The sequence below is a fragment of the Boleophthalmus pectinirostris genome, unplaced genomic scaffold, assembly GCF_026225935.1.
Source record: "Boleophthalmus pectinirostris isolate CB_2022bp ecotype Guang Dong unplaced genomic scaffold, ASM2622593v1 HiC_scaffold_5, whole genome shotgun sequence".
NCBI classification, from domain to species: Eukaryota; Metazoa; Chordata; class Actinopteri; order Gobiiformes; family Gobiidae; genus Boleophthalmus; species Boleophthalmus pectinirostris.
Genome location: NW_026571404.1, coordinates 16,423,616 through 16,450,159, shown reverse-complemented (window position 1 = coordinate 16,450,159; position 26,544 = coordinate 16,423,616). Strand labels below are relative to the sequence as shown.

The 26,544-nt window shown below is 37.3% G+C and overlaps 1 protein-coding gene across 3 annotated transcripts in view; it reads right to left on the bottom strand.

The window, feature by feature from the left end:
• The window catches only part of lyst (lysosomal trafficking regulator), a 74,465-nt gene that overhangs the window by 26,843 nt on the left and 21,078 nt on the right, over positions 1-26,544 (bottom strand). For 2 of the 3 annotated variants that reach the window (XR_008633309.1, XM_055162362.1), the window contains exons 8-26: positions 23,168-23,379; positions 22,092-22,158; positions 21,297-21,406; positions 19,474-19,843; positions 17,966-18,122; positions 17,718-17,891; positions 16,464-16,624; positions 13,877-14,067; positions 12,164-12,409; positions 11,274-11,447; positions 9,144-9,293; positions 8,309-8,446; positions 7,650-7,848; positions 6,699-6,827; positions 3,768-4,377; positions 3,223-3,403; positions 2,245-2,414; positions 1,561-1,791; positions 580-746 (exon numbers count right to left, since the gene is read on the bottom strand). Coding sequence is in view for 2 of the 3 variants with exons in the window: in XM_055162362.1 (XP_055018337.1) it covers positions 580-746; positions 1,561-1,791; positions 2,245-2,414; positions 3,223-3,403; positions 3,768-4,377; positions 6,699-6,827; positions 7,650-7,848; positions 8,309-8,446; positions 9,144-9,293; positions 11,274-11,447; positions 12,164-12,409; positions 13,877-14,067; positions 16,464-16,624; positions 17,718-17,891; positions 17,966-18,122; positions 19,474-19,843; positions 21,297-21,406; positions 22,092-22,158; positions 23,168-23,379 (3,837 nt within the window). In the remaining variant the exon portion in view is untranslated. The remainder of the gene's footprint in view (positions 1-579; positions 747-1,560; positions 1,792-2,244; positions 2,415-3,222; positions 3,404-3,767; positions 4,378-6,698; positions 6,828-7,649; positions 7,849-8,308; positions 8,447-9,143; positions 9,294-11,273; positions 11,448-12,163; positions 12,410-13,876; positions 14,068-16,463; positions 16,625-17,717; positions 17,892-17,965; positions 18,123-19,473; positions 19,844-21,296; positions 21,407-22,091; positions 22,159-23,167; positions 23,380-26,544) is intronic. The other variant, XM_055162363.1, reaches the window with a different exon arrangement.

Below are 26,544 nucleotides of genomic sequence, written 5' to 3'. Positions count from 1 at the left end.
GACTTTTAAAATATGGGTCACCAGAAAAAAAGTTTGGGAAACACTGATTCAGAGGTTCGTTTGTGCAATTTTGTTTCCAAAGTGGAAAATTCTGATTCATACTTTTGATTAAAGATTGACTGTCAAAAATAGTAGGAATAAAACATTGAGCATTTTCAAGAGTTAATATGTACAGTCTTGCAACTCTTTTAGTACAGAAAATGTCATAATTACGCACAGCTGAAAGATCAACACATTACTGCATCATGAAATATTCTGTGTTCTATTACTGTCAGCAAAGTTATTCTAAAATATCATAAAAATGGCAATGTGGATGGAGTGTTTTGCCAAAGAACAAAACAGCAGAACACATTTCAGGTAGTACAGATCAAACTTTCAACCTTGAGAATTGTGGGCACACCATCAACTCCATCAACTAAGCTTTCTTCTTTTTCTTTCAAAACTTCCATGCCACCATAACAACTATATACACACACACACTGTCTGTTCTAGTCTATTGGGATTCCCCTATAGCTGGCACAGGGCTGCGGTTCCCTTTGATTACACAGTGTATTGAATAGGACGTCTTTCACTGGTTACCTTGAGTGCGGCGCATCTTGCTCGTTTGCATAAATCCGAGCAGAGTAATGAGGTCTTCGATGATGCGGAAGTACTGAGACCCCGAGGAACTGCAGGAGTGGATCGTCACGGCAACCAACAGCTGCTGTATGTCGCACACCAGGAGCTTGTAGTCGTTCAGAGGGATGCTGAAGACAAGATGAACAAGAGAAAATCATATTAGGCTCAGGAAATAAACCCACTGCCACCGTTAGTCAGATCAATGAACAGAGAGGAGATTAATGATTTTGTAACACGCCTTGAAGCACCATGACAAGCTTTTAAACTACTGTGTGAAGAGCTCTTAGCTGGATCTGATGTTACATGAAGCAGATCTTGTCAAAAATGAACAAAACAAATAAGAATTCTTAGACCAGTTTGCATCAAGGTGGTCCAATTGGGCTGTAGTTGACATTTAATACACTACACTACAAATTCACTCCCAAATCTTAAACCAACTCACCCCAAGTTCTCTCCTGTCTGCTTTGGTTAATATAAATCATTACTATCTCAACAAAATGATGTTAGATGTCTAGGACCCTATCAACCAATTAATCAAATAAAGGCCTACAGCCCTTCTAGGCAAGATGTAAGTAATTTTATTTAAATAATAAGGATTTAAATGAGACAACAGCAGAAAGGAGACGTGAAAGTGAATGAGTGTATTAGCTGAAGAATTAGTATTTTTTGGTATCTATACATAAATCTTCAGAGTCAATTCAAGATCCATAAATTTAAACTGTCTTTAAAAAAAAAAAAATCTGTTTCCTAGTACTTATTTCTGCATAGTTTCCATGAACTCCGGTGCAGGTGTAGTTGTAAGATTTTTTCCATGCCCCTTTTTATTTGCTTAAAAAAGTCGACTAATTAGTTCATAAATCAATCGGCAGGACGCCTAGTTTAACATAATCCCAGCTATTGTGGCAGTCTTGCCCCAGCTCCTGTCCGCAGTAGCAGTCTTACCCGTTCTCCATGCCGTTGAGAGTGGACAGTGTATTGAAGAGCACATAGAGCAGCCCGTGGTCCAGAAGGATGTCGGCCAGTTTGGGGCAGGCGTTGATCAGCTGCAGCAGCATGCACAGGATGTTATGCACCAGGGAGTTTTCATAAAGAGAGTTTTCTATGAGGCCCAGAACTGGAATGATACAGCGCCGTCTGAATGGGGAAATGCTCTCCATCTCCTCCAGGTCCAAGCTACAACAGATCACAAAATGGGACTAAATATCTCTGCTTCCAATTTATTCACATATTAGCCTTGGCAGCATTATCGGATAAGATTTTAGGATGTGCTATACGGTTCAAGGTAAGGTCACTTTTTAAATCATTAAATTTAGCAATAAATGTCAAATTAAAATCTCTTCTAATTTTCACTTGGTTTCAACCTAAAAATAACACTCTATGATCTGTCTCCTCACTACCTAAACCCCAGCACCTAAAGACAATCATGAATCAGTGCTAATGCAGCCTCTGCAGCTCAGTGAGGCGTGGCCTGTCCATGTACTGAGAAGGAGAAAAACTTGTATGCAGGGCGACGCACTACCAACCCAGGTGCACATAGTGATTGTAGCAGCTTTTTTGAAACACTAAGAGCGCTAGCTACATAAAATCCCTTTAAATATATTACCCTATTCCAACATTAACACTTACTCTTCCTCTAGGCCCACAGGTCGCCCAAACAGCATCTCCAGAAAACACTCGAGGAGACCCTGGTTGCCCTGGTGAATGTACAGCTGATTTGCCAATAGTGAGAAACCGTGATTCTTCAGAAACTTTTCCTTCTGCTCTTTCTGGGCTCGACTGAAATATGCATCCAGTAACTGTAAAAGAGGCACAAAATACATCAGCCATTTTGAAGTATGTCTTGAAAATGGCCATAAATTCAACTTTTGGTAATAAAACCATTGCCCCAAACCACATATCATCTATGAGTGAGCTAGCTGCCTGAAGGAGAGGCCTGTACAATATATTCTAGGTAGGACACTTCGGACATTATAGAGATTGAAGATATCTCTGCTGATGTCATTATTATTTTTCATGTGTAAATAAATAAAATCTATCTAAATAATATAATGTGATTTAGGACAGTGGTTCTCAAACTATGGAAAGCGACACACTGTTGGTTGGAATGCTTTTTCTGATTGTAACAGGTTCAAATGAAGATGAACATTTAGGTTGCATAAAACTGGGCAACACACCTTTGTTTCTTGTAACATTGAGTATATTGTCTAATGTTATTGTAAAGGATTTTTTTGATTGCCAACCTGGAATACAGGTAGCTTTAAGTCCTGGCTTTGGAATGTTTAGTTTAGTCACAGTATGTATTGTCCTTATTTCTGTGTCCTAACTTTAGCCCTGACACCTTTATGTGTAATATACAACATTTATTATTAGTGGCACTGCTGCCTTAAATGGCCGTATGATGTATTGAATATGTGTTTTTACTTGAACTCCTTAGAGCCCTGCACAAGAATTCCATGTGCATGGACTTTTATGTGTGTACAAATGGCAAATATATTTCTTGAATTTATTTTAATTCCTAGTTCAGCTGTGGCCTGGGGTACCCCATATTAATACCTACATGCCAAGTAAAAAAACATTTGAGAATCACAGGCTTTGGGGGCATACCTTCATGACTCCTTGCTGGATCAGAGGAGATGAGTGGTTGACCAGGACGATGAGAGCCTCTGGTTGGATGACTTTGTCCATGACCTCCTCTAGCATCAGGTCTGGTAAGAGCAGCAGCACGCCCCTCAGCAGGTCATACAGGCCACAGCAAATCAGCACCAGGCAGTCCTCTGTGCTAGACCTGGACACAGGTTTGAAAATCTGTCTCAAATGTTTCAATGCTGTCACATAGAGAAAAAGCTCATTAGGAAGATTGGTAAAAGACTGAGATGTGCAACATTTCTAGTGGGTTGACCACAGGAGGTTGAAACTCCATGGAGATGCCATACTGTGGAACATCCGATCCAGAAAACACAGTAACAGCAATAATATTATTTTGGCTGAAAAGTTACATACATGGTGGAGCATTAACTGGGGTGATGACCACATTTGCTTAAAATAAAACAGGTTGGTGATTGGTTTCTTTTCATTGCATAACTTCTGAAGTAAACTCTGCAGTTACCAATGTTTATGTTACTTAATGAACCTATCATTAGACTTTTTACCTGTCATTGGACTCTGTTTTGCTGTGGGTGCGCTCATATCCCGGTGAATAGGTGTAACTCTCCCAGTCTTCTGGCATTGATCCCCTGTCTGCTGCACTGGGCCACCGTCCGATTGCTAACGACCCATTTGTAGCAGGAAATGCTAACCCCAGACTGGCCAGGTTGCTATGACTGCGTTGAAATGATTGGATGCCCTTTAAACTGTCTGGCCTTCTGGGAGCTTCGTCACTGGCCCAGTCAAAGCGATCTTCGGACTCCGCGACCCCAACGCTGCCCTCTGCCAAACTGTCCACCTCTGCCTCATCCCGCTCCTCCTCTATGCTGATGGAGGGGGTCCGCGCTCCGCCCTCAGCCTCTCTGGAGTCACATATGGTTTTGGCAGATTCACAGCTGCTCAGTAACTGCTCATCGCCCTTCTTCAGAGTCTCAGTGCTGCCCAGAGCCTGCTGGGCCGAAGGGGAGACGCCATCACTGTCACCAGACACAGGGCCACCTCCGTTCCCCAGGCGAGGGGTGAGGAGCGGGGAAGAGTATGGAGAAGGGGCGATGCTTGGGGGCCGTAAGGACTGGTCGTCTCCTCCGTGTTCAGCATAAGAAGGATGAAGATGGCCTGAAGAGAGCAATTTAAAATGTCACAACTTCAACAACTTCAAACTCCGATGAAAAAACATTAGTAACAGTCACAGAATATTATCATGGACATTTACAACAATTGAAGTCATCTTTTGCATAAGAAATCCATTATTTTGCGGCAGTCCTATGATAAATCAGAGACGTCACAATACATCACCCTTTTTTACAAGGGAAACATGACGATAATGATGCATTAAGGGTTGTTCTGAGAGGGAAAAAAATCCTAAATCCTAAATTCCTAACCACAATATTGAAATACTTAAAGGTGAATTAATCTATCTATCTTGCATTTTCAATTTATCAATTATTTTTTTATCAGTTACCATGTTTATTGCTTAAAATTACCTTGGAAAACAGGCTTTTTATTGTAGGTTTCTGTGTAACTTCCCCTGGTGGTGTCAACATCTCCATGGAGACATGGCTCCTTTTTAGAGCTTATACAAAGTCAGTTTAAAAACACTTTAAATGTCTGCTTCTGAAACACTGCATTTTCCTTATGGCATTTCCTTTTAAACCTGTTGTGTAACTCTTGTATTGATGTATTTCATCGTTTCTCATAAGCTATAAATATGAATTTTGCACCGTTTTATTAGAGCCTTATGCATTTTACCACGTTTTGAGCCATCTTTCACATTCTATTGTATAAATGATTTTTTACCAAGAGAAAATAAATAAAACAAAAACTAAACAAGCCAGTGGCAGACCAGAAAAGTTACTGCACCTTTAAAACTGATAATATTGTGATACTGTGCTGTGAGACTGCATTGATATCAAACAATACTCTATTACATTTTCATGACACAAAAGGAAATCTGAAGAACAAATCGTACTTCTGATCATTAGCATAAAGCATTATAATACCAATGTAATGTTCCCAACAAAAATAGGATTTGTAAAGACTATTTGCAGACACTGATAAAAGAGGCTTAGTATAGCAACATTTCCATTAATTAAAGTTGTGACAGTACTGTGATACAAAGTGACACCGCTCTATGGGGACGGCGGCTAAGAGCATTAGTGAAAAAGACGAAATGTTTTTGAAAGCGAAATGGGTGGGAGACGACACGCACTCTATGACCTCCTGTTTATACATTTCATCCCCTGGGACAAGTGTTTGCATTAGCTACTTAAAATATAACTCTTGTGACCTTCTGTCTACATCAAGGGAACCGTGCTGCAAACAACATGTCTTTATTAGATGTTTTTCCTGCAGATTGCCATGCTATTAAGATGTTTAAAGAACAGACAGTAGGAAATAATAGCCCAGGAGACTGCAGTCAACCATATGGAGTCACAAAAGGTCTTATAAAGCAGGGAAAGTTTTGAAACTGAGATAAAAGAGGAAGTTAAAGCTAAATTATCAGATGATGTAATTATAAAAAACTTCAGAAAAAGACTGTTCCAGCGCACGACATCAACCTGCCACCCACCGTTGTGATTATAGTCTGACTTCAGCTAAAGAACCACTTTAAGGTTTCGAGAAGAGGTTATGGAAAAGTGCATAATTGGACCTTTCACTCTAAATCACTTACAGTAAAAAACAAGAAAAAAGATGCGACATGTTATTTATCAGAAACAGTAAAGCACTATAGATTTTTCTCTTGGCAGATTTAGGCAGCATATACGGGAAAAATTAAGAAATTATGGCATATTTTTTGTTTCTTTGCCATACCACATAACTTTTATGTCATTCTAAATCATACAGTAAGCACTTAAAATGCTTAGAAGGAAAATAACACTGTGCAGATTGTGTGTTTATAGTATATGCTATTAATTGACTAGTTTATTTTGATTTATACCCCTAGACAAGACGTGGGTTCCTTTGACGTGACTGCTCTTCCCATAATCCAGTCATAAGTGGGAAAAGACGGATGGATGAAAATACTGCTGAGCTAACATTCATATCACATTTGAACTATAGGACAAGGTTAAGGAAGTTTTAGGTACATTTATAGCTCCAATAGGTAAAATTGTCCTCTGCAACTGAACCATTCGTCAATGCCAATAGAATAACCTGTCAGGAGCAGTGAGGGACTGCAGGGTCCTACAGTCAAACCCTGAATGCTTAATAGTAGCCACTCAACCATAACCATGCTGTAAATAAAACAGAACTGAATATGATAAATTCCAGGTAATTCTGACGTACCCCCTAGACAAGCACACTGAGGAAAGTTTATGAATTATTGCTAAGAACCAGCCCCGCAAAAGTGGTAAATGATGGACTAAGTAATACATATTGCTGAGCCTAAATCCAAATATCCATAATACTGTACTACACTGTATATAAAGCAAAAGTACCTTCATGTTGTGCGTCAGTGAAGACAGTGGGAGACAGGGACACCACAGAGCTGCAGGCGGACTTCCCTCCACTTGTTGAGTGTCTCAGGTGCATAATAGACTGGACTTTGTCATGGTATAATTTTCCATCTGACAAAAAGAAGGAGAAAATAAATAAATACATATAATGATATCTGCCCCACTTGCATTAGACTCATTCGTCTGTTGATTGTTGTTGAGAGAAAATGTCAAACTCGATTTTGATACTAAGGAATTCATTTAATACTTGGTACTGATTACAATACCACAAAGGAAAATAAAAAATGCTCCTTTTTAGTGTTAGGATGTATTTTTGTACTCTGATTCATCAGGTCGTTTCACTTCATAGAAACCGTCTGACCTTGCAGCGCTAGAATTCGTTTGCTCAATGGTAGGTGGGTACTTTTTTATTTAACCAATCGGTACTATTTGGTCATGGCGTATGTAATGCGCCGCTAATGGGGCTAACTGGTATATTAAGCTTTTCCCAAATTCCATAGGAAGAAGGGCAATAACATCTTTTCCCTTGATAAAATTCTCCAAACATTCTCTTTGTTCTGGCTTTAAATCCTCGATCTCGGGAATCGTTGCCAACACAGATTGTACAGCACTTCACTAATTGGCTGGTGCCCAAATTGCACTTCCAGGGTTTGTGTGAACCATGAAATAGTGTATTCTGATTCCTGACTAGTCGCCAGGCACCAGGTGGCACCAGCCAGGCTAGTATTTTTGTCCTGTTAATGTGATTATTTGCAGTATTGATACATGCTCAAATGATTTTCAACACTTTTGACCTACATCCAACTAAAAGTTTTCAATTTCAGAATTCATTCAACATAGTGTGAATGAATAGACAGATTTCCTAACATATAAAAGACAAGACCTAAGTCAGAGGAGAGTAAAAGCTATTACCATGCCTTATATATAACTTACCGATGTGTAGCGAGAAATAAAAGCTAGATGGTGTGTGGCAGACATAAGTGTTGGTGGGAGGGTGAACAGCCAGGAGAAAGTTGTAGATCAATTTGAGCAGATCCAGGTCAGGAGGAGACCCCAAAACTTCTTGAATGATTTTGACGAATGATAAGCAGACGTCTTGCGGAATAGCAGTGAGGTGCTCATCCCTATGCTCCTATAAACAACAAGATACAGTTAAGTTAGTCTAATGTCTTACCAGGGTGCATTTTTGAAGAAATGTTTCATATTACTATTTATGTTTATATATATATTAAATTGCACTAGCCGTATCAAATAAATATTAAATTAATGTTTAGGGTTCTCACTCTGTATTATTACGTTTTTTTTACAGCTAGTGTCATAATTCTCCAGTCTTATATTTAAAGAGAAAGCTTAAGGGCTGCCAGATTCTACTACTCAAACCAATTTATTAAATCCAAAATCGATCTCTATGACATGATGTATCTTCTGTATAGGACACAGGCGTTACTGTATTACTGTTTTTGAAGAAGCATCAGCAGAAGTTACAACTTTAAATTAAATTATTATCAATTATACAGCGCTTTAAAGGTTGCGTGTTGATAAATGCAGACCTCTCTCTGTGGTCTTCAACGTTTATTTTCATTCATTTGTACCTGTAGGACTTGGCAGGTGAGGAGGAAGCGATGCACGACTTCAGCCTTGAGGAACTGTCGGATGTTGAAGACTTGATGCGGATGGTGAACTCTGATGAGGATCTCCAAGGCAGCGAGCAGAGTTTCCCACACACCACACTGGAGACAACAGAAAGTAATTATGTATGACACAGGGAGCAAGTGAGTTTACATAAGAATACAGATAAACATGTTATTATTTTTAATTTGCATGACAACAATAATGATATGTTAATGTTAAAATAATGCACATTCCAGATATTCTCCCGATTCACTCATCTGAATAAGTTTCTATGATTTATAATTAGGCTCAGGCAGCTACTACGTGTCAGCCTGCCCAGGGAATACAGGTGGAAATTAGCAGTAGTGTTACAACCTGGTACAATGCATCTCTCTTTTTAAGGTTCATGTATATTGTGCACTGTCCATGTCTCATTTAATAAACTAAATTAAACTTCAGCAAAACATTGATATTATTTGAGCTTTTGAACAGATTGTAATTTGTGGTGTTTTGTGAGTAACATGGAGTGATCATGACCAGTCAACTATAAAAAAGTTGGAAAGTCTGAATAGTTTCTTGATCACAATCATTATCTGGACTATATAAACTCTATATAAACATAATAACAAAGACAGCTGCATTATGAAATCAAAATGTCAAAAAAGAATAAAACATTTTAGATTTTCATAAACATCCTATTTCTTCAGCAACATATTTCAAACATTCATTTTGGTCTCCATGTACAATAAAAATAATCGTTTAGTCGTCCACTAGTTGACAATTAAAATAATCATTAGTTGCAGCCCTGTGGTATACCTCAGCTTTGGCCCATATCTTCCAGTCCAGGAGGATATCTGAGAGCAGCTTGATGTCCTGCACCACAGCGAGGGACTCCGTGTCCAGTCGGAAATGTCCATCTTCTCCCAGGACCAGGATGGGAGCACTGCAACATCCATCCAGCAGAGTCTATAGAGACACAGTAAGCCCACAACATCATAAAAAAGTCATTTATAAAATACCTACTTGCAACAGAGATCCTCCTGATATGTTGCCCAAGAGCCTCGTAATCACCACCTGCTCTGATTTTCCCCCACACAGAGCAAACCCAGACAGGAGCAGAATCAATACAAACGTCATGACTTTTTGGACAAGAAATAAGTCACTGTCGAAACCAATGCTATTAACGCTAGCCTCAGGTCTGTCACTATTGATCACAGTCTATCACCTGTGACCATCCGCACTGCAGCGCCCATAAATCTTTAGGTTTCTCAAGCCAAATTCTAAAGCAAAGCTCCTAGATCTGTATACTATATATAGGGCCACTAACAATTACAGATAGCATATAGCAATATATGAAATGTAAGAGTTTAATAACCACTTACACTTTGAAACCTGGAACAAAAAACAGAAGCATCGTATCAATTAGATTGGTGCTATTTAAAGCCAACATGAATTACAAAACCGTTTCAAACTCAGAATTGAAAAAGCTGTATATGTAATGTAAGTAATTAATACTAGTGGTCCATTATAGAGTTACAAGATATATTGCAACTGATTTAATGCTATCTGAATGGTCGAAATTAGCCAGTTTCAAACAATTTCCATTGAAACAACTAAATATCTTGGATTATTTAGATCTCTACTACTTCTACTTCAGGCAGTCAACATAATCTCACTATTAAAACATAAATGGCAAATCTCAACGAGACCTGTCACCATAATTAATATATCAACTCAAAACATAAGAAGCCATAATTTTAGGAAGTCTATTTATTGTGGGGATTCATTACAGATACAAACTAACTGCTAAAGTGTTTCATTCTGATATTTATTTATTGCAGTTTGTGTTTTTTAACCATATTAAATAAACATTTAGAATAGGGATAAGGGATAATTCTACTTAAGGGTTACTGTGTCAGTGGCATAAATTCATTTCTATATTATAATTTATCATCTATATTTCTCCAGCAATATATTGTACTTAAAAATGTGTTATCGTGACAGGCCTAATACACTTTACAATGCTGTAAGACAAAACCCCTTCTTACTACAGTACACTACAGCACCACTTTTTATCACAAAGACAATCCGTTCTGTCATGAGACTCTGCTGGAGCTCAGTGTTTCATGGAGTCAGACAGAGTCCATTTCAGTAGTGAGTCTTCACACGGCTCGATTACAGACACAGACACAGGGTCAAGTAACAGCGGGCCATTCCCAGGAACACAGGGACTACTCTGACATACATCAAATATGTGAGGGAAAACTGGACACAGAATACAGCTTAAAGGACTATACAACTCTTTACAACAACTCATCAGAAGAAATGTGGGTTTGCAAGCTCCTACTTCAAAAGACGGCAGTATAAGAATATAAGAATATAAGAATATAGAAGAGTGACTAAACCAGGTTTCAGCAAATGCATTGGTAACACTTTATAATAACAACACCTTAATTAGCCTCCATAAAACATGATCAAAGACTAATGAATATCTAGTTCAAAATGTGCTAACCTGTAACCCTAACCAATTAAGTCTGTCTTCATGTTTTATTAAGAATATAAATAGTGATAAATAGTGACAAAAGTTTCACTGGCTCAGACAATTAAAAAGTTAAAAGGAAAATTAAGATAAACATTATAAAATAAACTGTAAATTTAAATCATCTCTCCGATATCAGAAGACGCTTTTGTAGTTGTTACTTTGGCTCCTACATATCAGCAGAGTGAAAAGGGGGTGAGGAGCAGGGGGATATTTAGCTCATTGTTGGAGCCAGGAATACATTTTACTACACTGAGATTGGCCCTGTGTGTCACAATCAAACCTTTAGACCACGGTGGAGTTCATGTACCACTAGTTGTACCAGCACCCCACTTTGAAAACCACCACCACATAATTAACACATCCAGAGACATATGTGAGAACCAAGACTGGAGGGCAGGACTCACTTTGAGCATGTGATATCCCACGATGCACTTGGACTTGATGAGGACCTGGTGGATCATGGCGTATCCATGGTAACAGTTCATCTCATGGATGCGGTGCTGGTTGTTTTTGGACAGAGACAGGAGCACCCTCAGGGCCAGAGCCTGGGTCTGCTCACAGTCGCTCAGCTCCACCGTCTGGACATCAGCAAAGGAGAGAAGACCATTAGGATGGGGAACACAAGTCATGTTTAAAAAAGGCAAAGAATACCATGTCAAAATTCATTAGCCATGGGTTTCAGTATCCTGGTATATGAATTGATTTCAGGATTTTTCCCCATTCGAATGAAATTATATTTTCTATTTTTTAACTAATTGTTAATCGCTATAGCCTTTCTCATCATTTTTCATCATGCTGAAACCCATGGATATACCAATTCTTTAACTTTGGTGAGAGTTTTTTTTTTTAATATATATATTTTAAATTGAAATAAAAATGATAATTCTATAAGAACTCTTTGCTATTTATGTTATATTCATTAGCACATTTGTATTTTTGCAATAATCCATAACATTTCCATGAGATACACTGAATATATTGAGGCATTCTCTACATACAATAAATATAAATAGTATATATTTATATAAATATAAATATATATATATAAATATACATATAGGACAATTTTGCACTGTTAAGAGCTTGTTGTGGTCTTTATATGTGCAATTGTGATTAAATCTATTAAGATATAGTAAAAATAGAAACAGTATTTTTAAGGCAGAACTACTTCAATTAGTGGAAAAGTGAAGCTAAGAATTTTGAAAACTCTACATACACTAAACCTATGCTGCCATAAAACAGTACATTACTTAAAATCAGAAGAAGACGTAATATTTATAGTGAGAGATCGAACCTGTGCAAAGAGGTACACAAACGTCCCTGTCCCTCCGATCTTGTGCAGGACGCTCTGTAGACCCTGTGTCTGTGTGGGGAGCAGAGAGCGGAGCGCAGGGTGCTCCATGGACACGCTCTGCACCTCTTTGGAGCTGAAGGGTCTCTGCGTTACAACGGTTTTGGCCTGGCCCTTTAACCTGATCACAGGCTCATAGATGGTGTAGACTCTGGGGCTGCTGGGGGCATAAACAACGGCAAGGCTCTCCTGGAATGGAGACAAAATACAAGTAAATACCGTATGTTATTGTGGACTGTGACTGTAAGGAATGTAAATCTTTTTAAATCAAGGTTAGTTTAGTTTATTTTCCATTTGCAGTTAAAAAACACATTGGAAAAACGTGTGCAAAAAGCTCAAAGTGCGCCATGAGACAACAAAAACAACCACATAAACACAACAAAAAACAATCATATTGTTACATAAACAAGCTACAAAATATTAAGTAGCCAAAATATTAAGGTACTACATCAAAGTTCAAAGGGCATAGTTCATAAGAGCTTATGGGAAGAAGCTGTTAGCATAATGAGAAGTCTTACATTTAATGGGGTCACCCTATTGTATATCTCTGCCATGTCTTTGTCAGAATTGCCAGAGGGATTGTTTATGATCAATGTAACAACACAATACAGTGATATAGATACGATGGGAGTTTTTTCTGTATATCTCTCCATTTCCAGCTAATAGTGATATAAAATAATGACTGGGAGACATGCATAATTGGTGGATATTTAAAAGTAGGTGTAACTGTGTATATATGGATGTATAACGTGTGTGCAATGTGTGTGTTTGTATGTGTATGCAGCCAATTACAGTACAAGTTTTTTTCACTTACAGTATTCTGTTAACAAGGTCTACTTGCATTTCTGCCTGCAACAAATGTTACAGTAGTCCTATTTTCTGTCTTGACATAAAAATCTATAAAATGATCTATAAAATTTTAGGGTCAAGGTTTAGACTAGGTTTTAAATTGGAACTTTAATTGAGATTCAGTCATTTTTTAACTAAAAGGTCTACAGAAAATCCTGTCAGTAAAAGCATGTTGTTTGAAGGGGAGTTCAGACTTTGGAGGAAGAAATTTGACTATTTCAGGTGGGTTTAATTATTAAAAGTCTGTGTTGGTAATGTTCGGAAAATTAATATTGAAAGCAAAAATCAAAAGAAAAATTGTGATTCATTATTTTAGCATATCACCCATTCCTAGTTCAGATTCAGCAGGGCTAAAAAGTAGAACCCAATTATTTCTAAACAATTTCTTTATTTATTAGTTTGGGTTTACACACAATAAAATATTATTAATTCATAGGTGGTGTGTCTGATACAGAGAAACAAAAACACTGTACTGAATTAGCAGTCAAAATAGAAAGTTCATTCTTCCTGATCACCTCCTCCACTTCCTTGGCCCACCCACTATCAACAATGTCATTAGTTTTTAATGTGAAAATAATATCCATCTGATTGAAATAGCAGCAGCTAAACTGTAGTCTATAGTTGAAAAATTACTTTGGCAGCAGTGTGGGCTGTCATCACTGAGAGCAACTAATTGGGAGAAAACATTGGTTAAACACTGCGAAATAAGATGGTAAATGAGAAAGATTTTGATGTTGTAACAATGTACTTAATTAACAAAGCCTAAAGACAAAATCTGATTACCATAAATACAACACAAAAACTTACCACCAAAGCTGTAGTGTCCACATCTTTGTTTTTGGTCAGAAGGTCTCGGACATAGTCACACTTAAGCCCCTCTAGTGTGACGAATTTTGAGAATGACACACTGGCCTTGCCGTACTTGCAGGGCATTATGGAGGTGAGGTCGGGCCCACTGGCGTAAAGGTAGAACGCCTCCTCTGAACCTATTCTTGCTCCTGAGAATAAACAATTCAGATTAGGGTGATTGCTTTCTTAATTCATTCATGGTTAGAGGCTTAAGCTCTTAACAAACATACTAAAAATTAATCATTATGCTGCATAGAAAAGAAATTATTACAACAAGCTGTTTTCCATTGATCATGACCCATAATATTTGATGGCACTGTATAAAATGTAACAAAGACATCAACTTTCTAGTTAACAGTTAAACATTTGATAAAGTGACCAAATAATTGATTAAATAGCCTATAAGTTTGTAGCATGAGTGAAGAATATTCATCAGTTACAGTTTTATGAACCACCATTGTAAGAAGGGACGTAGTAGGTTTAACTACTACGTCCCTTCTTACAATGGTGGTTCATAAAACAATTGTCTGTGATAGTCAAAGACAGATGCTTTCTTATAGTTCTCATCAAACAAAATGTATCAGCATTATCATTCAGTCAAACTTTTTCCCAAATAGTTGCATTTTCTAAATGAAAAGAGTTGAACTTGATGGACTAAAAGTCAGATACAGGCCCTTTTTCACTGAGTTTCAAGGTTATTCCAGTTCTCTCAGAAGACCTCAAATATCTCTGCTTCAGTGTCTGCAGCGTAATTCAATTGAACATTAGATTGGTTTGACACCAAACCAGAGGGAGCATAGATTTGGTGTGAGGAGTGCACTAGACACTCCAGCTTTCAAAAAGAAACTTACAGCCTGGAGATTCTGACCAGTGGTGTAGGATCACAATTAATGTTTGTTAATTCTATTTCTAATAAGTTAACTCTAAAAGGCAAAACATTCACTGGTTACACCCCCAAACCGGCCCGACTTCAAGGGGAGATTGTTGATATTCAGTATGATTGTCAGCTGTCATAATTTTGAGCATTTTCATCATACCATAAGCTAACAATATTTTTACAGTATAAGTGTTCATATTCAGGCAGCAGACATCAAAGAGTTATATTAAAATATTTAAAATAAATTCAACACAAATAACAGAATAATAATAATACACTTAGAAGGATCATTCTGCTATAGATCCTGACCTAATTCTAACACTATTCATGAAAAGGGCCAGTCATGTCCTGTTGATTTTCTTTCATCATTAATACTTGTTTCACTTCTGGTGTTAGTATCGATTAGTATCTGAGTTCTGAGTATCTGAACCACCCCATCATAGTACCATAAATACCAAAAGGAAACCACAATCTTATATATCTTGCTGTTCTCAAAACAAAATTCCTCATGCATAAATATTTGACCATAATGAGTCCCTATGGCAACAGCAAGTCTAAAACCGTCAGCTGCTGTCTTAAGTTGACAAGCCTTAAGCCACTCACAGTCGATTAGAGACAACAAGAGAAGTATTGAGCCAGCCTCACAAAGAATGCCGAGAATCCACAGCATGCCCTACATCACTCCAGCTACAGCCATTTACAACAAGACAAACCATCAAAACACCATGACACCACAGACCGGGGAGGAAAACATGAGAGACCACTGTAAAATGAGTGGTGAGTCTCTTAGGTGAAAAATGTTTATTTTTTCAGACTTGTGTATGCAACACTCTTTCATAATCATACTACTGTTCTTTAGAGGATAAGGAAATTACGTAAAAACCTCCTGCCAAGATAGTCCAGACCAAGCCTAACTCAAAACTCAACTCTGAAAATGTTTTTTTTTTGGGCAGTGCTTCTGACACGTTGCCCCAGCTGCATTGAAGGATGAGTCAAATGCAGAGGACAAATTTCCCTACAAAGATAACAATCAGAATCTTAACTTAATCCTAAAACCATATTTGAGAAATTAGAGAACTAAACATAATAGCTGGAACATTGATTGGTATGCATTCATTCTTTTATTCAAAACAAATCCCCTCAAGTTTGGTCTGAGTGGCAAAGCAAACTGCCCGTGTGTGGAGAAAAATAATAACACAATTTATTTATTTTATTCATAATTTAAGGTGCATTTGACAGATTCATATATTTTTAATTATAGTATAGTACCTGAAGTAAACATTCATCATAATTTTACATCAGTTGAGTGGCAGTTTGTGAAGAAATTGAGTAAATAAAAACGTGAAAGCAGGAGCCGTATTGAGCACAAAAAAGACACTTGTTTAATTGACTAGTGTTAACTGAAATACTCTTGCAATTTTTGTGCAGCTTAAGGCTTTTCATAACTTTACTCAAACAGTTTTAGATTCCCTTTATAACACTTTTCTGTGACTATACATTCAAAAATCACTATGTGTGATGAAATGCATGCAAGACCGAATCTGTAACTAATGCATCAGTGGGGGAAAGCAGTGACGCCAAACTAATTATACAAGAAAATGCGGGTTACACTTCAAGTAATCTAATATAACTGATGGTTTTTAATATACAAAGTGGCAGGAGACTTACCATTAAACAGCAGCACAGTGCCCATGTTCCATCGTGGGCTTTGCTTCATCTGCTCCTCTGATATCAAGAGGCAGTGTCCCAGCATGCACAGAGTCTTATTGCTGTCTGAGGATAAGCTGGACTTTCTGGGTAATGTATAGTCCAGAGAAACTTCACATTTTCTGTAGAGATAGCAGAAAAAGTTAGCTGCATATTGGATCTGTAATAAATATTTTGGTTATGAAAAAGATATGAACTATAATATTTGACAGCTACCCTCAGCATTGTAAAAATTTAACTAAAATTGAAATTGCAAACATAAAAATCAATATATAAGAGAGACCAAGGTCTAAACAAGCAACTTTGCAGACTTGTACTGATTATGTTGGCGCTAAACTTGCTGATTCCGTGCAGTTTAGTAAGTTTGATGGTAGCTGCCATTGTTTTAGCTTGATTCCAACTTCCAACTTCACTCTCCATTGCAGATGCAGTCCTGCACCCACCAGTGCAATTCTATACCAAGTAAAGCCTGGATGTGTAGACCAGTCACAATAATTACTATAACTTCAACAAAGTGAGTGATGAATAATACTGTTTGGGGGTAAATATTTATACCAGGGTTCCCACTCTTTTTCACTGACAAAATTTCAAAAATTTGCCATTACTTTTTTATGACCTAAAGTGAATTTTTCATGACTTTACAGCACCCTACATGTGTAGAATTGATCAGACTTTTAGGGCTAAATATGAAATGTTAACCCTTTCCACTCACCTTATGGTTTGATTGATATTAGAGTTTTTTAGCATTCAAAATACTGTCAATGCATTTATTGTCATCTCTTTTAAACAAAAGAACTCATACGTTCAGAAATAATCATAACAGCCTAATAATAACTTAACTGAACATTGTAGTTGCGTGAAAGAGATTCTAAAATTCCATGACTTTTCCAATCCAGGATTTCCATGACCGTGTGAACCCTGTTATACTCTCTGCTTTTTGTGATAGTTCAGATTTTTTTGGAATTCCCTTGGGGTGCACTACGTAACTTTTCTGCTATCAGCTCAGCAGAGACAACTAACTAAAAGCAGAACCCAAATCTGCCTTATAGTTCAGGTTCATAGTGATATTAATACATCACACAAAAAATGTGTTACTTGGAGGTATTTTCCAGACATTAATAAGTTACATTACATCAACTACCAAAGCCAAAAAAGTCCAAAGTATTGAAAAACATTGTATTATGCCTAATGTAAGACCTTGAGATGTTGGTGTACCTGATTCCACACACCCACACCACCACAGAGCCATGGATGTTCTTCTTGCCCTCCGGCTGCTGGCTGTAGGTCAGACCAATGTGTTGCCACTGTCCCGGCCGAAGTAGTCCTTCTGCAGACTCTGCTTGTGCCAGGAGTCCTGCCTTTATCTCATCATTCGGGTCAATACACATCCTAGAGAAACAGTACACAGCCTTATGATAAAACATGCACTTCTGAACAGTGGTAACTTGCTGGAGGATACTCACCTGAATGTCATAGAGCCTGTGGAGAGGTCTGCCCACACTTGAAGCATCAGTGCCTTGGAGCCCATGGACAGAATATGAATGAGGGACTCTTCGCTGGATGTCGTCCCAGGATGAGTGGCACCGTGGTGGGACTCGGCGGTGGAGAGGTGTCTGTCTTCTGGAAAAAGTGATAGCTGAATTTCAAAAAGCAGTTCATGTTTATGGAAGACACAGCAAGCACCTACATAAATTGATATATCCTCGACTGTGTGTCTATACCAAGAGAAACTTTTTCCTCCATAGGGTCATATAAGTCCACTATGTAACTTTTCTGGTTGAGGGTTTGCCAATAGTTTTTCTTATGATTATTCTACTGCTTTGCTTGATATGTTCCACAGTGTGTCATTACACAAAATTTGTCTGGAAATGTCTTTAAAAGAGAAAGAATGTAGTGTTTTTGCATTGATATCAAGGAGAAATTATGAGCACCTACATAAATTGATATATTCTCGAATGTGTGTCCATACCGAGAGAAACTTTTAGGATCATATATAAGTGCACTATGTAACTTTTCTGGTGGAGGGTTTGTCAGTTGTTTTTCTAATGATTATGCTGCTGCTTCGCTCGATATGTTCCACAGTGTGTCATTAATCTTTTGAATTACAGGCGTTATTATTGCTCAGATATCTTGAAAAACATGCATTCTTACTGTGAGTGAGGATACCTCCCCACAAATCTGATCTGTAACCTAGATAGAAAAGTGTAATGCCATACTGTGGACCATTTTAGGCAATGCAATAACATCTCTATGAAGACAAGCAGGTGGCTTAATGTCCACCACAGAATTTACATAGTGTGCAAAATACTACTAGGTTCAATATTAACAATTTACAATACTACTATGGGCTTATTATGGTGATCTTTTTGTGTATTTTTTAAAGTATCTTTTATTTTGATAAAAGCCAACAAACATTCCCCTCTAAACAGCTGAACCACTCAATTTCAGCAATTTTGGACATGAAATATTAGGGATGTAACAATAACCAAAATATCGTGATATCGTATCGTCAGAAGTCTCTCAATAATATTGTGGGCCATCATAATATATCGAATAACAAGTCTTTTTGCTTAAATTCATTGTTTTGGTGCAGCAACAGCTAAAAGAAACAGAGGGAACTACATAGACCATGATCCTTTGCTCTGTTTCAGTCCAATGAAATTACTTAGTTTGGCTTATGACAGAACCAAAGGCTTGTCAAGACATTTTAAAAGGAAAAAGTAGTATATTCACAATTACGTTAGCTTCTGCAAAATATCGCAATCAATTTTGTACTGTGATATCTTGAAAATATCGTCATCCCTATGAAATATACTACAACAAGTAGAAGTATAGAAATAGAAAAAATAGAAGTAGAAAAGAGGCATTTGAAAATAACTGGAACTATCAAAAATACAATTGAAGGAGTGTGTCTGTAGATTCAAGATCTTTATCTATTGATTCACAAACCCAGTACATTTTTTACTCTCACCTGTGTCTTTCTCATTCTCTTTGTCTTCCGATTCGACCACTCTCACCCACATGGAGGCGCTGAACCCAGACGCCATGTGAGGCCAGCAGTTCTGCCCCACGAGAGGCAGGTGCAGTGGGGCAGCGTGCCACGGAGAGGTGTGTACAGTTGTCATCCGAAAGTCCCCCTCCCCCTCTCGTCGCCCCGGAGACAGTTTACCCTTCCACAGCAAACCTACACTTTTGCCCCCAGCCGAGCCATTCTGTCTGACGCCGGGGGAAATCCCACCAGGAGTCACTGCCCCAAGGATTATGGGAAATGTCAGGAAGTGCAGAGGGTCCACGTCGATGTTGGCCTCTACGATCTGCTGAATACCTTTTAGCAAAATTTCCTGTAGGGAACGATAAAAGGGAGATGTGAGGGAGATTGCTGCTGCCAAAAACGACATAATAAAATACAGGATACATTTGAGTATGAAAATAAATGAAAGTGAAAACTAAAAGTAATGGAAACACTTCAGGAAGCACAGGTGACCGACAAATAAAGGCTGTTTATCTTTATCTCAAGCAGGTGACATCAGACTAAGTTACAACTCAGATCTGTGGAAAGGCAAACCCATCCCCATTAAGAATTTATGTTTTTCAAGTTAATTCAATATGTGCAAACTGAACAAGTTTAATGTCATGATGTTGAAAACCACACAAACACTTTTAGACTTATTTTTAGAGCTGTACATTGGGGTAGAAATGTAACCAATCTAATGCTGCCAGAAAATAACAAATAGGCTTATAAAGACAATCATATGTTTAGCAAATAAACAGAAATCAATCGCAGTGCTGCCAAGAAGTCAGCATTTGTGAGTGATGAGAGGTAGAGGTCACATGTCTTTACTTTCACATGGTCTGACACAAACTCCTCTATGGCCTTCAGGAGAAATATTTCCAAGAAAAGGTCATTAATGTTGCATGACAGATCTTGTTGAAGTTTTCAGTTCATCACATTCTTTCTGCATAGCCTGACACTACTTGTTCTGAGAATGAAGTCGGCACAAGGGACCGTCATGTGTTAATGAGGTACGAGAATGAACAATGTAAAAAACAATACATCGTAAGGGTAGTGATTGTACACATAAATTGGTATATTGGAAGAATCAAATAAACTCAGCCAAGTACTGATAACTTTCTGTTAATACACTTATCATGATAATAATCCCTCATTTAGCATTTTCTCAAGGATCCACAGCGATTTTGTCACTTTATTTAAGCTGCTTTTTCCAACAAACACAAAAACACATTTCGCAATTTCTCCTTGATATCAACTAACTTCTTTCTCTTTTAAAGACATTTCTAGACAGATTTTGTGTATTTAGGCATCTAAGTCTATGCTGAGTCACAACTGAAGCTTAACTGATGTTGCTGACATGGTGCTGCCCCAGAAAAAAACAAAAACACAAAACTGATTGTTCTGTGGATGTTAAAATAGTGCAGGCAGTCTAGCATCACAGTAGCATGTAGCCCACAGGCCCAGTTAACATTTTTAGATGTATAAATTTGGGTCATTGGACCACTTGCATTTCTCCATGTCTTCATATCTGTATTTGGTAACATAAATCTCAAAGTCTGCATTATTTGTTTAGCAGTGGGAGATGAAGCAGTAGTTATTATTAGTACTTTTGTTTTTGCCCCTCAGAGGAGTTTAAACCTTCTATTAGTGTGTTTTTCTCTCACACGCCGACTGTCTCTATGCTATGTACTCCTATATTCCAGTCCTCACTTGGCCTCAGAGTCAACAGAGTGAGTTAACATAGCAGTGTTTGTGGAGTGAGACATAATAAGTGTATTTACTGTGGGTGGGGTCTTCTCCAGGAACAGTCGAATCAATAAAGCCAGTTCTTCCGCTGTGATTCTCTGGGTCACCATGGACACGAGCAGCTCCACCAGGACAGTCTGACAATCTGGAAAAATAAAAAATAACCACGAACAACAGACGGTTACGTAAACAAGTCACATTAAAACACCACTGGCCAAGAAACAATAGCTATTACTGCTGAGAGCAAGAAGGTAAACATAATTTAAAACCACCTGAATATAATTTTGATAACACTTCCACTATAATGTTTGGCACAGTAGCTAAGTTGTGCTAGTACATGCAATAACTGCACAGACATCTGGCTAATTTTAGAACCAACCTAATGTAGTAAAAGTAATTTATAAGGTAGACTGACTTTCTTTTATTCTATTAGGTGGATAAGATAATAAGAAGAAAGACACAAAAAAATCCAGGTTTAGCGTAAAAGTGGACAAGTTGAACTCACTAGGAGAAATACTAAATTAATGTTTGTTCATTAATTTACAGCATAATAATTTCAAAATCTAGGGATATGTAATTCCATAAAACTGCAACAGTTACATTAGAAGGTGAAAAAAATCCTGCTTTATTGACATAATGTAAATAAAATGTTGTAAAATACCACGATATGTGAACAATTTCAAAAACATAGAAAGCTTATCTAAACTAAGCAAGTAATTATAAGTCAATACTACAATGCATTAATTAACTTCAGTCAAGTGTTCTTCATATTTATCTACCTATGCACACCATGAAGCAATACCAACAGTGTAAATACTGCAGATGTATACCTTTAAAACTTGGTTCTGTTTGACAAAGGATGTTGTGAAAGCCAGACAGGATGATTTTAACTCCTCCCTGCATTAAAGAAAAACAACAACATGGAGTAATTTACGCAACAGCCGATAACAGAATGATTACATAACCACAGTGTATCAGCTACTTGTTTTCAAAAGTCATCACAACGTTTTAAGGCCTTTTGATATGGGGAAAGGCCAAATTACTATTGTTAAAGGTGCACTATGTGACTTTGCCGGTGAAGGGTCAGCCACCTGCTTGTTTCCATGGAGATGTTATTGTTTTGATTGACCGTTTCACAGTAGGGCCTTAAACTCCTTGGAGAGATGCCAACCACACCACCAGGCCAAGGTAGTAAAGGTCAGCTCTTTGAAAAGACAGCCTGCTCACAGTAAGCATGTATGTCTCCCAAGGGAACTGAATAAATGCAAGATGGATACATTTAATGCCATACTGTGGACTGGAGTGAGAGTGAGACTTAGGAGACGCTTTCCTGTTGTGTCTCAAGACTTCACCTGGCTCCCTCTGGACATTGCTGTGATGATGTGTTGCAGGACACAGAGGACACGGAGGAGGGACACTTTTGTCCTGAGGGCAGCTATTGCCCTGACACAGGATCTGATGACTCTACCTGTTCAGCTGCACTGACACTTTTGTTTGAGCTTTTTATTATTGTGTTTTACTGCTTAATGTGCTTAAGTTGCCTCTCAGGGACATATAAAGTGATACTGATTGAGTGATTCCTGGCAAAGCATTAAAATTGCTGCAGAGACAAGCAGGTGGATGACCCCTGAGCATAAAAGCAGCATAGTGCACCTTAAATATGCATGTCTGATAAATATAGCAGCATAATTAATTTACTCAACAACTGTACATTTATTTTTTTTCTTCTAATACTTCATAAATAACATGCCACACCATAAATAATATTACTAATACCGGAATAATGTTATTTTTTGTATTAATTTTCCTTTCATCACATTCTAGAGTTAAAATTATTAACACAAATTATTATTAATCTGATAAAAATACTATATGGCCCATTAGTAAAAGTACAAGTCAGTCTAACCTGGTCGTAGAGCAGAGCAGCGTTGCGGCGGTTGGCATGGACTGCCCCGAGCAGACTGTGAAACACATGGCTCAGGACGTCCAGGTCTGGAGAGCCCGAGGCCAGTAACTGCAACTCCATGGTGCAGATCTCTGGGAACAGCAAGACCCCTCTCCTACCCCCCTCCACCACGGACCCCAACTCATGTAGTGCTGTAGACTCCACTTTCAACCCTACAAAAAAACAACACAATGAAAACCACTTAAAACATAGCAACATAAATAACATGGAAAAATCAGCTTACACCATGAAAAAGATACACTAAAAAGCTACGTTGATTAAAATATTTGATGATCCAAGTGCTTCTCAAGCTATAGCTATTTCTTTCCATCACCAAGACAGCTCATAAAAGTGAATTAAACCAGTCAAAAGCTCAGGAGCAGAGCAGGAGGGGAGTCCCCATATGATTTACATGGAATAACAGTGGCTCGCTCTCAGCTTCTTGGACGTACTTTAATTTATCAGACACTCTGTAAATGCAGTCCACAGCTAATAAAGAAGAGTCCACTATATTACAAAGAGGAAACCTGAGCAAAATGTACTAAGTTAATTAATTATATATTAATTTCAATCTAATTGTCTAATTGTCTGTAATTTGAGAATGGATAGAGTAGAAACGGTAGAACACACTGTTTACAGATAATGCTCTAATATACTGTAAATGTATTGCTAATTGAGATAATAAAATTATCCATATGAAAAATTTTACCATTATTATGAATCATAATGATTAACATAAGATGTAATTTGGTTAAAGTATTACTAATATATGCAATTTAATAGTTAATTTCAATATAAACCATTTTAAATTAAACCATAATTGTAATGTTATAATCTATCCAGATATGTCGTTTTAATATTGGTTGTTATAAAGTGATGCTAGTATATTTATTGTAGTATATTTTATGATTGTTGTTTGGGTTAATAATTTGATAACAATAATGAGTGTTTAAACTGGGATAAAATAGAGATTAAACCGTTCACAAAAATCCAAAATGTGTTTGACAGATTTGTATATTTTTCTGATCATTGTTTGGTTTTGTTAGACAGTATATAAGGTAAATATTCATCATTTGTTTTACATCACTTAAGTGGCAGTTTGTGAAGAAATATAGAAAATAAAAAGTTGGAGAATACATGAAGTAGTAGTGATTTGTAAAATGCAATCTCTCTAATAATGTCATCAATTATGTTGTGTTGCGGTAGCCAGGTAACATATCTGCTCTCTGTGTCGAACCAGGAAGTAAAATTATTTATGACCTTTACCAAAATTACAAAACTATAAAATAACTAGACAAAATTTAATGACATTAACTATGTGTTTGAAAAATTTGTAGTCTAACCTGTTATATGCACTTAAAGTTAAGTCACAACCAACCTACATCAACATTATATAGAAAAGCATACATCAATTTTGGGTAAAACTTCTCATAAAGCCCATGTCCATAAAGAAAAAGCAACATTGACTAACACCCACAGTTATGTTTTTGTTATGTTTAAAATTGGCATTTTACAATCCATAAAATTTTATAAATCTTACACAACCAAGTTTCTGATAGCAGTCACAAAGAAATAGTATAAGAGCCGCATTAGTTACAGTACAGATGTTACTTATGCACAGGACGACAATTATCCAGCAAGTCTTCACCTGATGTAGACGTAAAAGTCACAAGATGTGGCTCATGAGTCAATACAGAGCAGCTCACAGCTGTAAAACATCAAACAATGGCTCTATTCTGAATGAAAGGGTCTCATAAGGTCAAATTCATAACCAGTAGCAGCACATGAGAGATCAGATAGAAGTAGCCGATTCTGCCTTGTCAAAGAGAATGTCAACAACAAGATCATAAATTGCAAAACATCTACCACACCAGAGAATGTGAGGAAGCAAGGTTTGCACAAGTGTTGAACCACCAATGATACAGCAAAAGTGAACAATGCACAAAATCTAGTAATTTTCCACTGCATGCCAAAAAATGCATCAAGGCCCAAAACAGTGAATGATAAATGGGAGAGTGGGAGAAGTAAACACTCTCGGTTTCCCAACAATAAATCACTGAGTTTGGAGCTGATGCAAAAATATGGCCTCTCCATCAAACAGGCTTTAGTGTGCTGACGTTTAGTATTAGGGATATTTGCAGAAAGGGACAAACTGAATAAATTGGTAAATGCTGAAAGTGGGATTTGGGGAAGTTAAAGATGTACACTATGTAACTTTTCTGGTGTATAGGGTACATCACATGGTTGTCTCATGAAAATGTAATTGCTTTGCCTCACATTTACTCAATTACATACATCCTTATTGACAAAAAAATCTCCATACAGTCACTTACTTGCTTACTTGTATGCTATTTTATGATTCCAGGCAAAACAACATCTCCATGAACAATAGAAAGCTTCAGATCCTCCACCGAGAAACTTTCATAGTGCGCTTTTAAAATTAAAAATTATATCAGGCTAGCAAGTATTAAATATTGGAATAATCAAAAAATACACCAAAAGTAATTTTATATGAGGTATGATGTACACAACAATGAAATATCTATTTGTATTCTCTCACAAACAACAACAAAAGGAAAAGAAAAGAGGTACAAAGCCGTTGTAATCTCTCAGTCATCCAGGCTTGTTCAAACGTAACAAAAGGTTTCAAGAAGTTGTCAAGTTGCCTTTGCCACAGAATTGCCTCAGAATTGAAAAAGGTTTCTGAATGAAAGCTGAAATGTTGTGACCTTTCTTTGTTACTATAAAGGCACAATAGTTATACACATTTGACTAGCTGACTAACTGAATAGTAACATTTTAAAGTTAGTTAATCTAGAGTAAGTAAAGGTGCAGTATGTAACATTTCTTCATTGATGCGCTATGGCTTTGTTTGGAATGTTCCTTTAAACTTATTCACCTTCACGGAAACAAGCATGTGACGCCAAAAGGGAAAGTTACAACTCGAATCTTTGGAAAGGCGAGACCACTAAAGGTATCAGAAGGTATTTTTGAGCACAAAAACACTAAAAAGCAAGTACATTTCAGGCAAAGCAATATCCATTTGAATAAAAAAGTATGTACAAAAAAGCTATACATTATGAAATTACTATTGATATTGCACTACAGGCTCAGTTTGTGTGTACTCTGCTGAGGTTAATAGGAGTCAAAGAGAAAGTAGCTCGTTTGTGTGAAGTGATGTGTTGAAAGCTTTTGAGTAATTCTAAAATGAAAGTCTGTGAAAAAAAAAAGAAAATGTTCTTCACTTAACAAAAGCAGAAAATAGTTGAAGAAAGAATTGTCAGAGCTGTGCATTTAACATGAAAGAAATTATGTGCGTAGTTACTGGAATGTTCCAC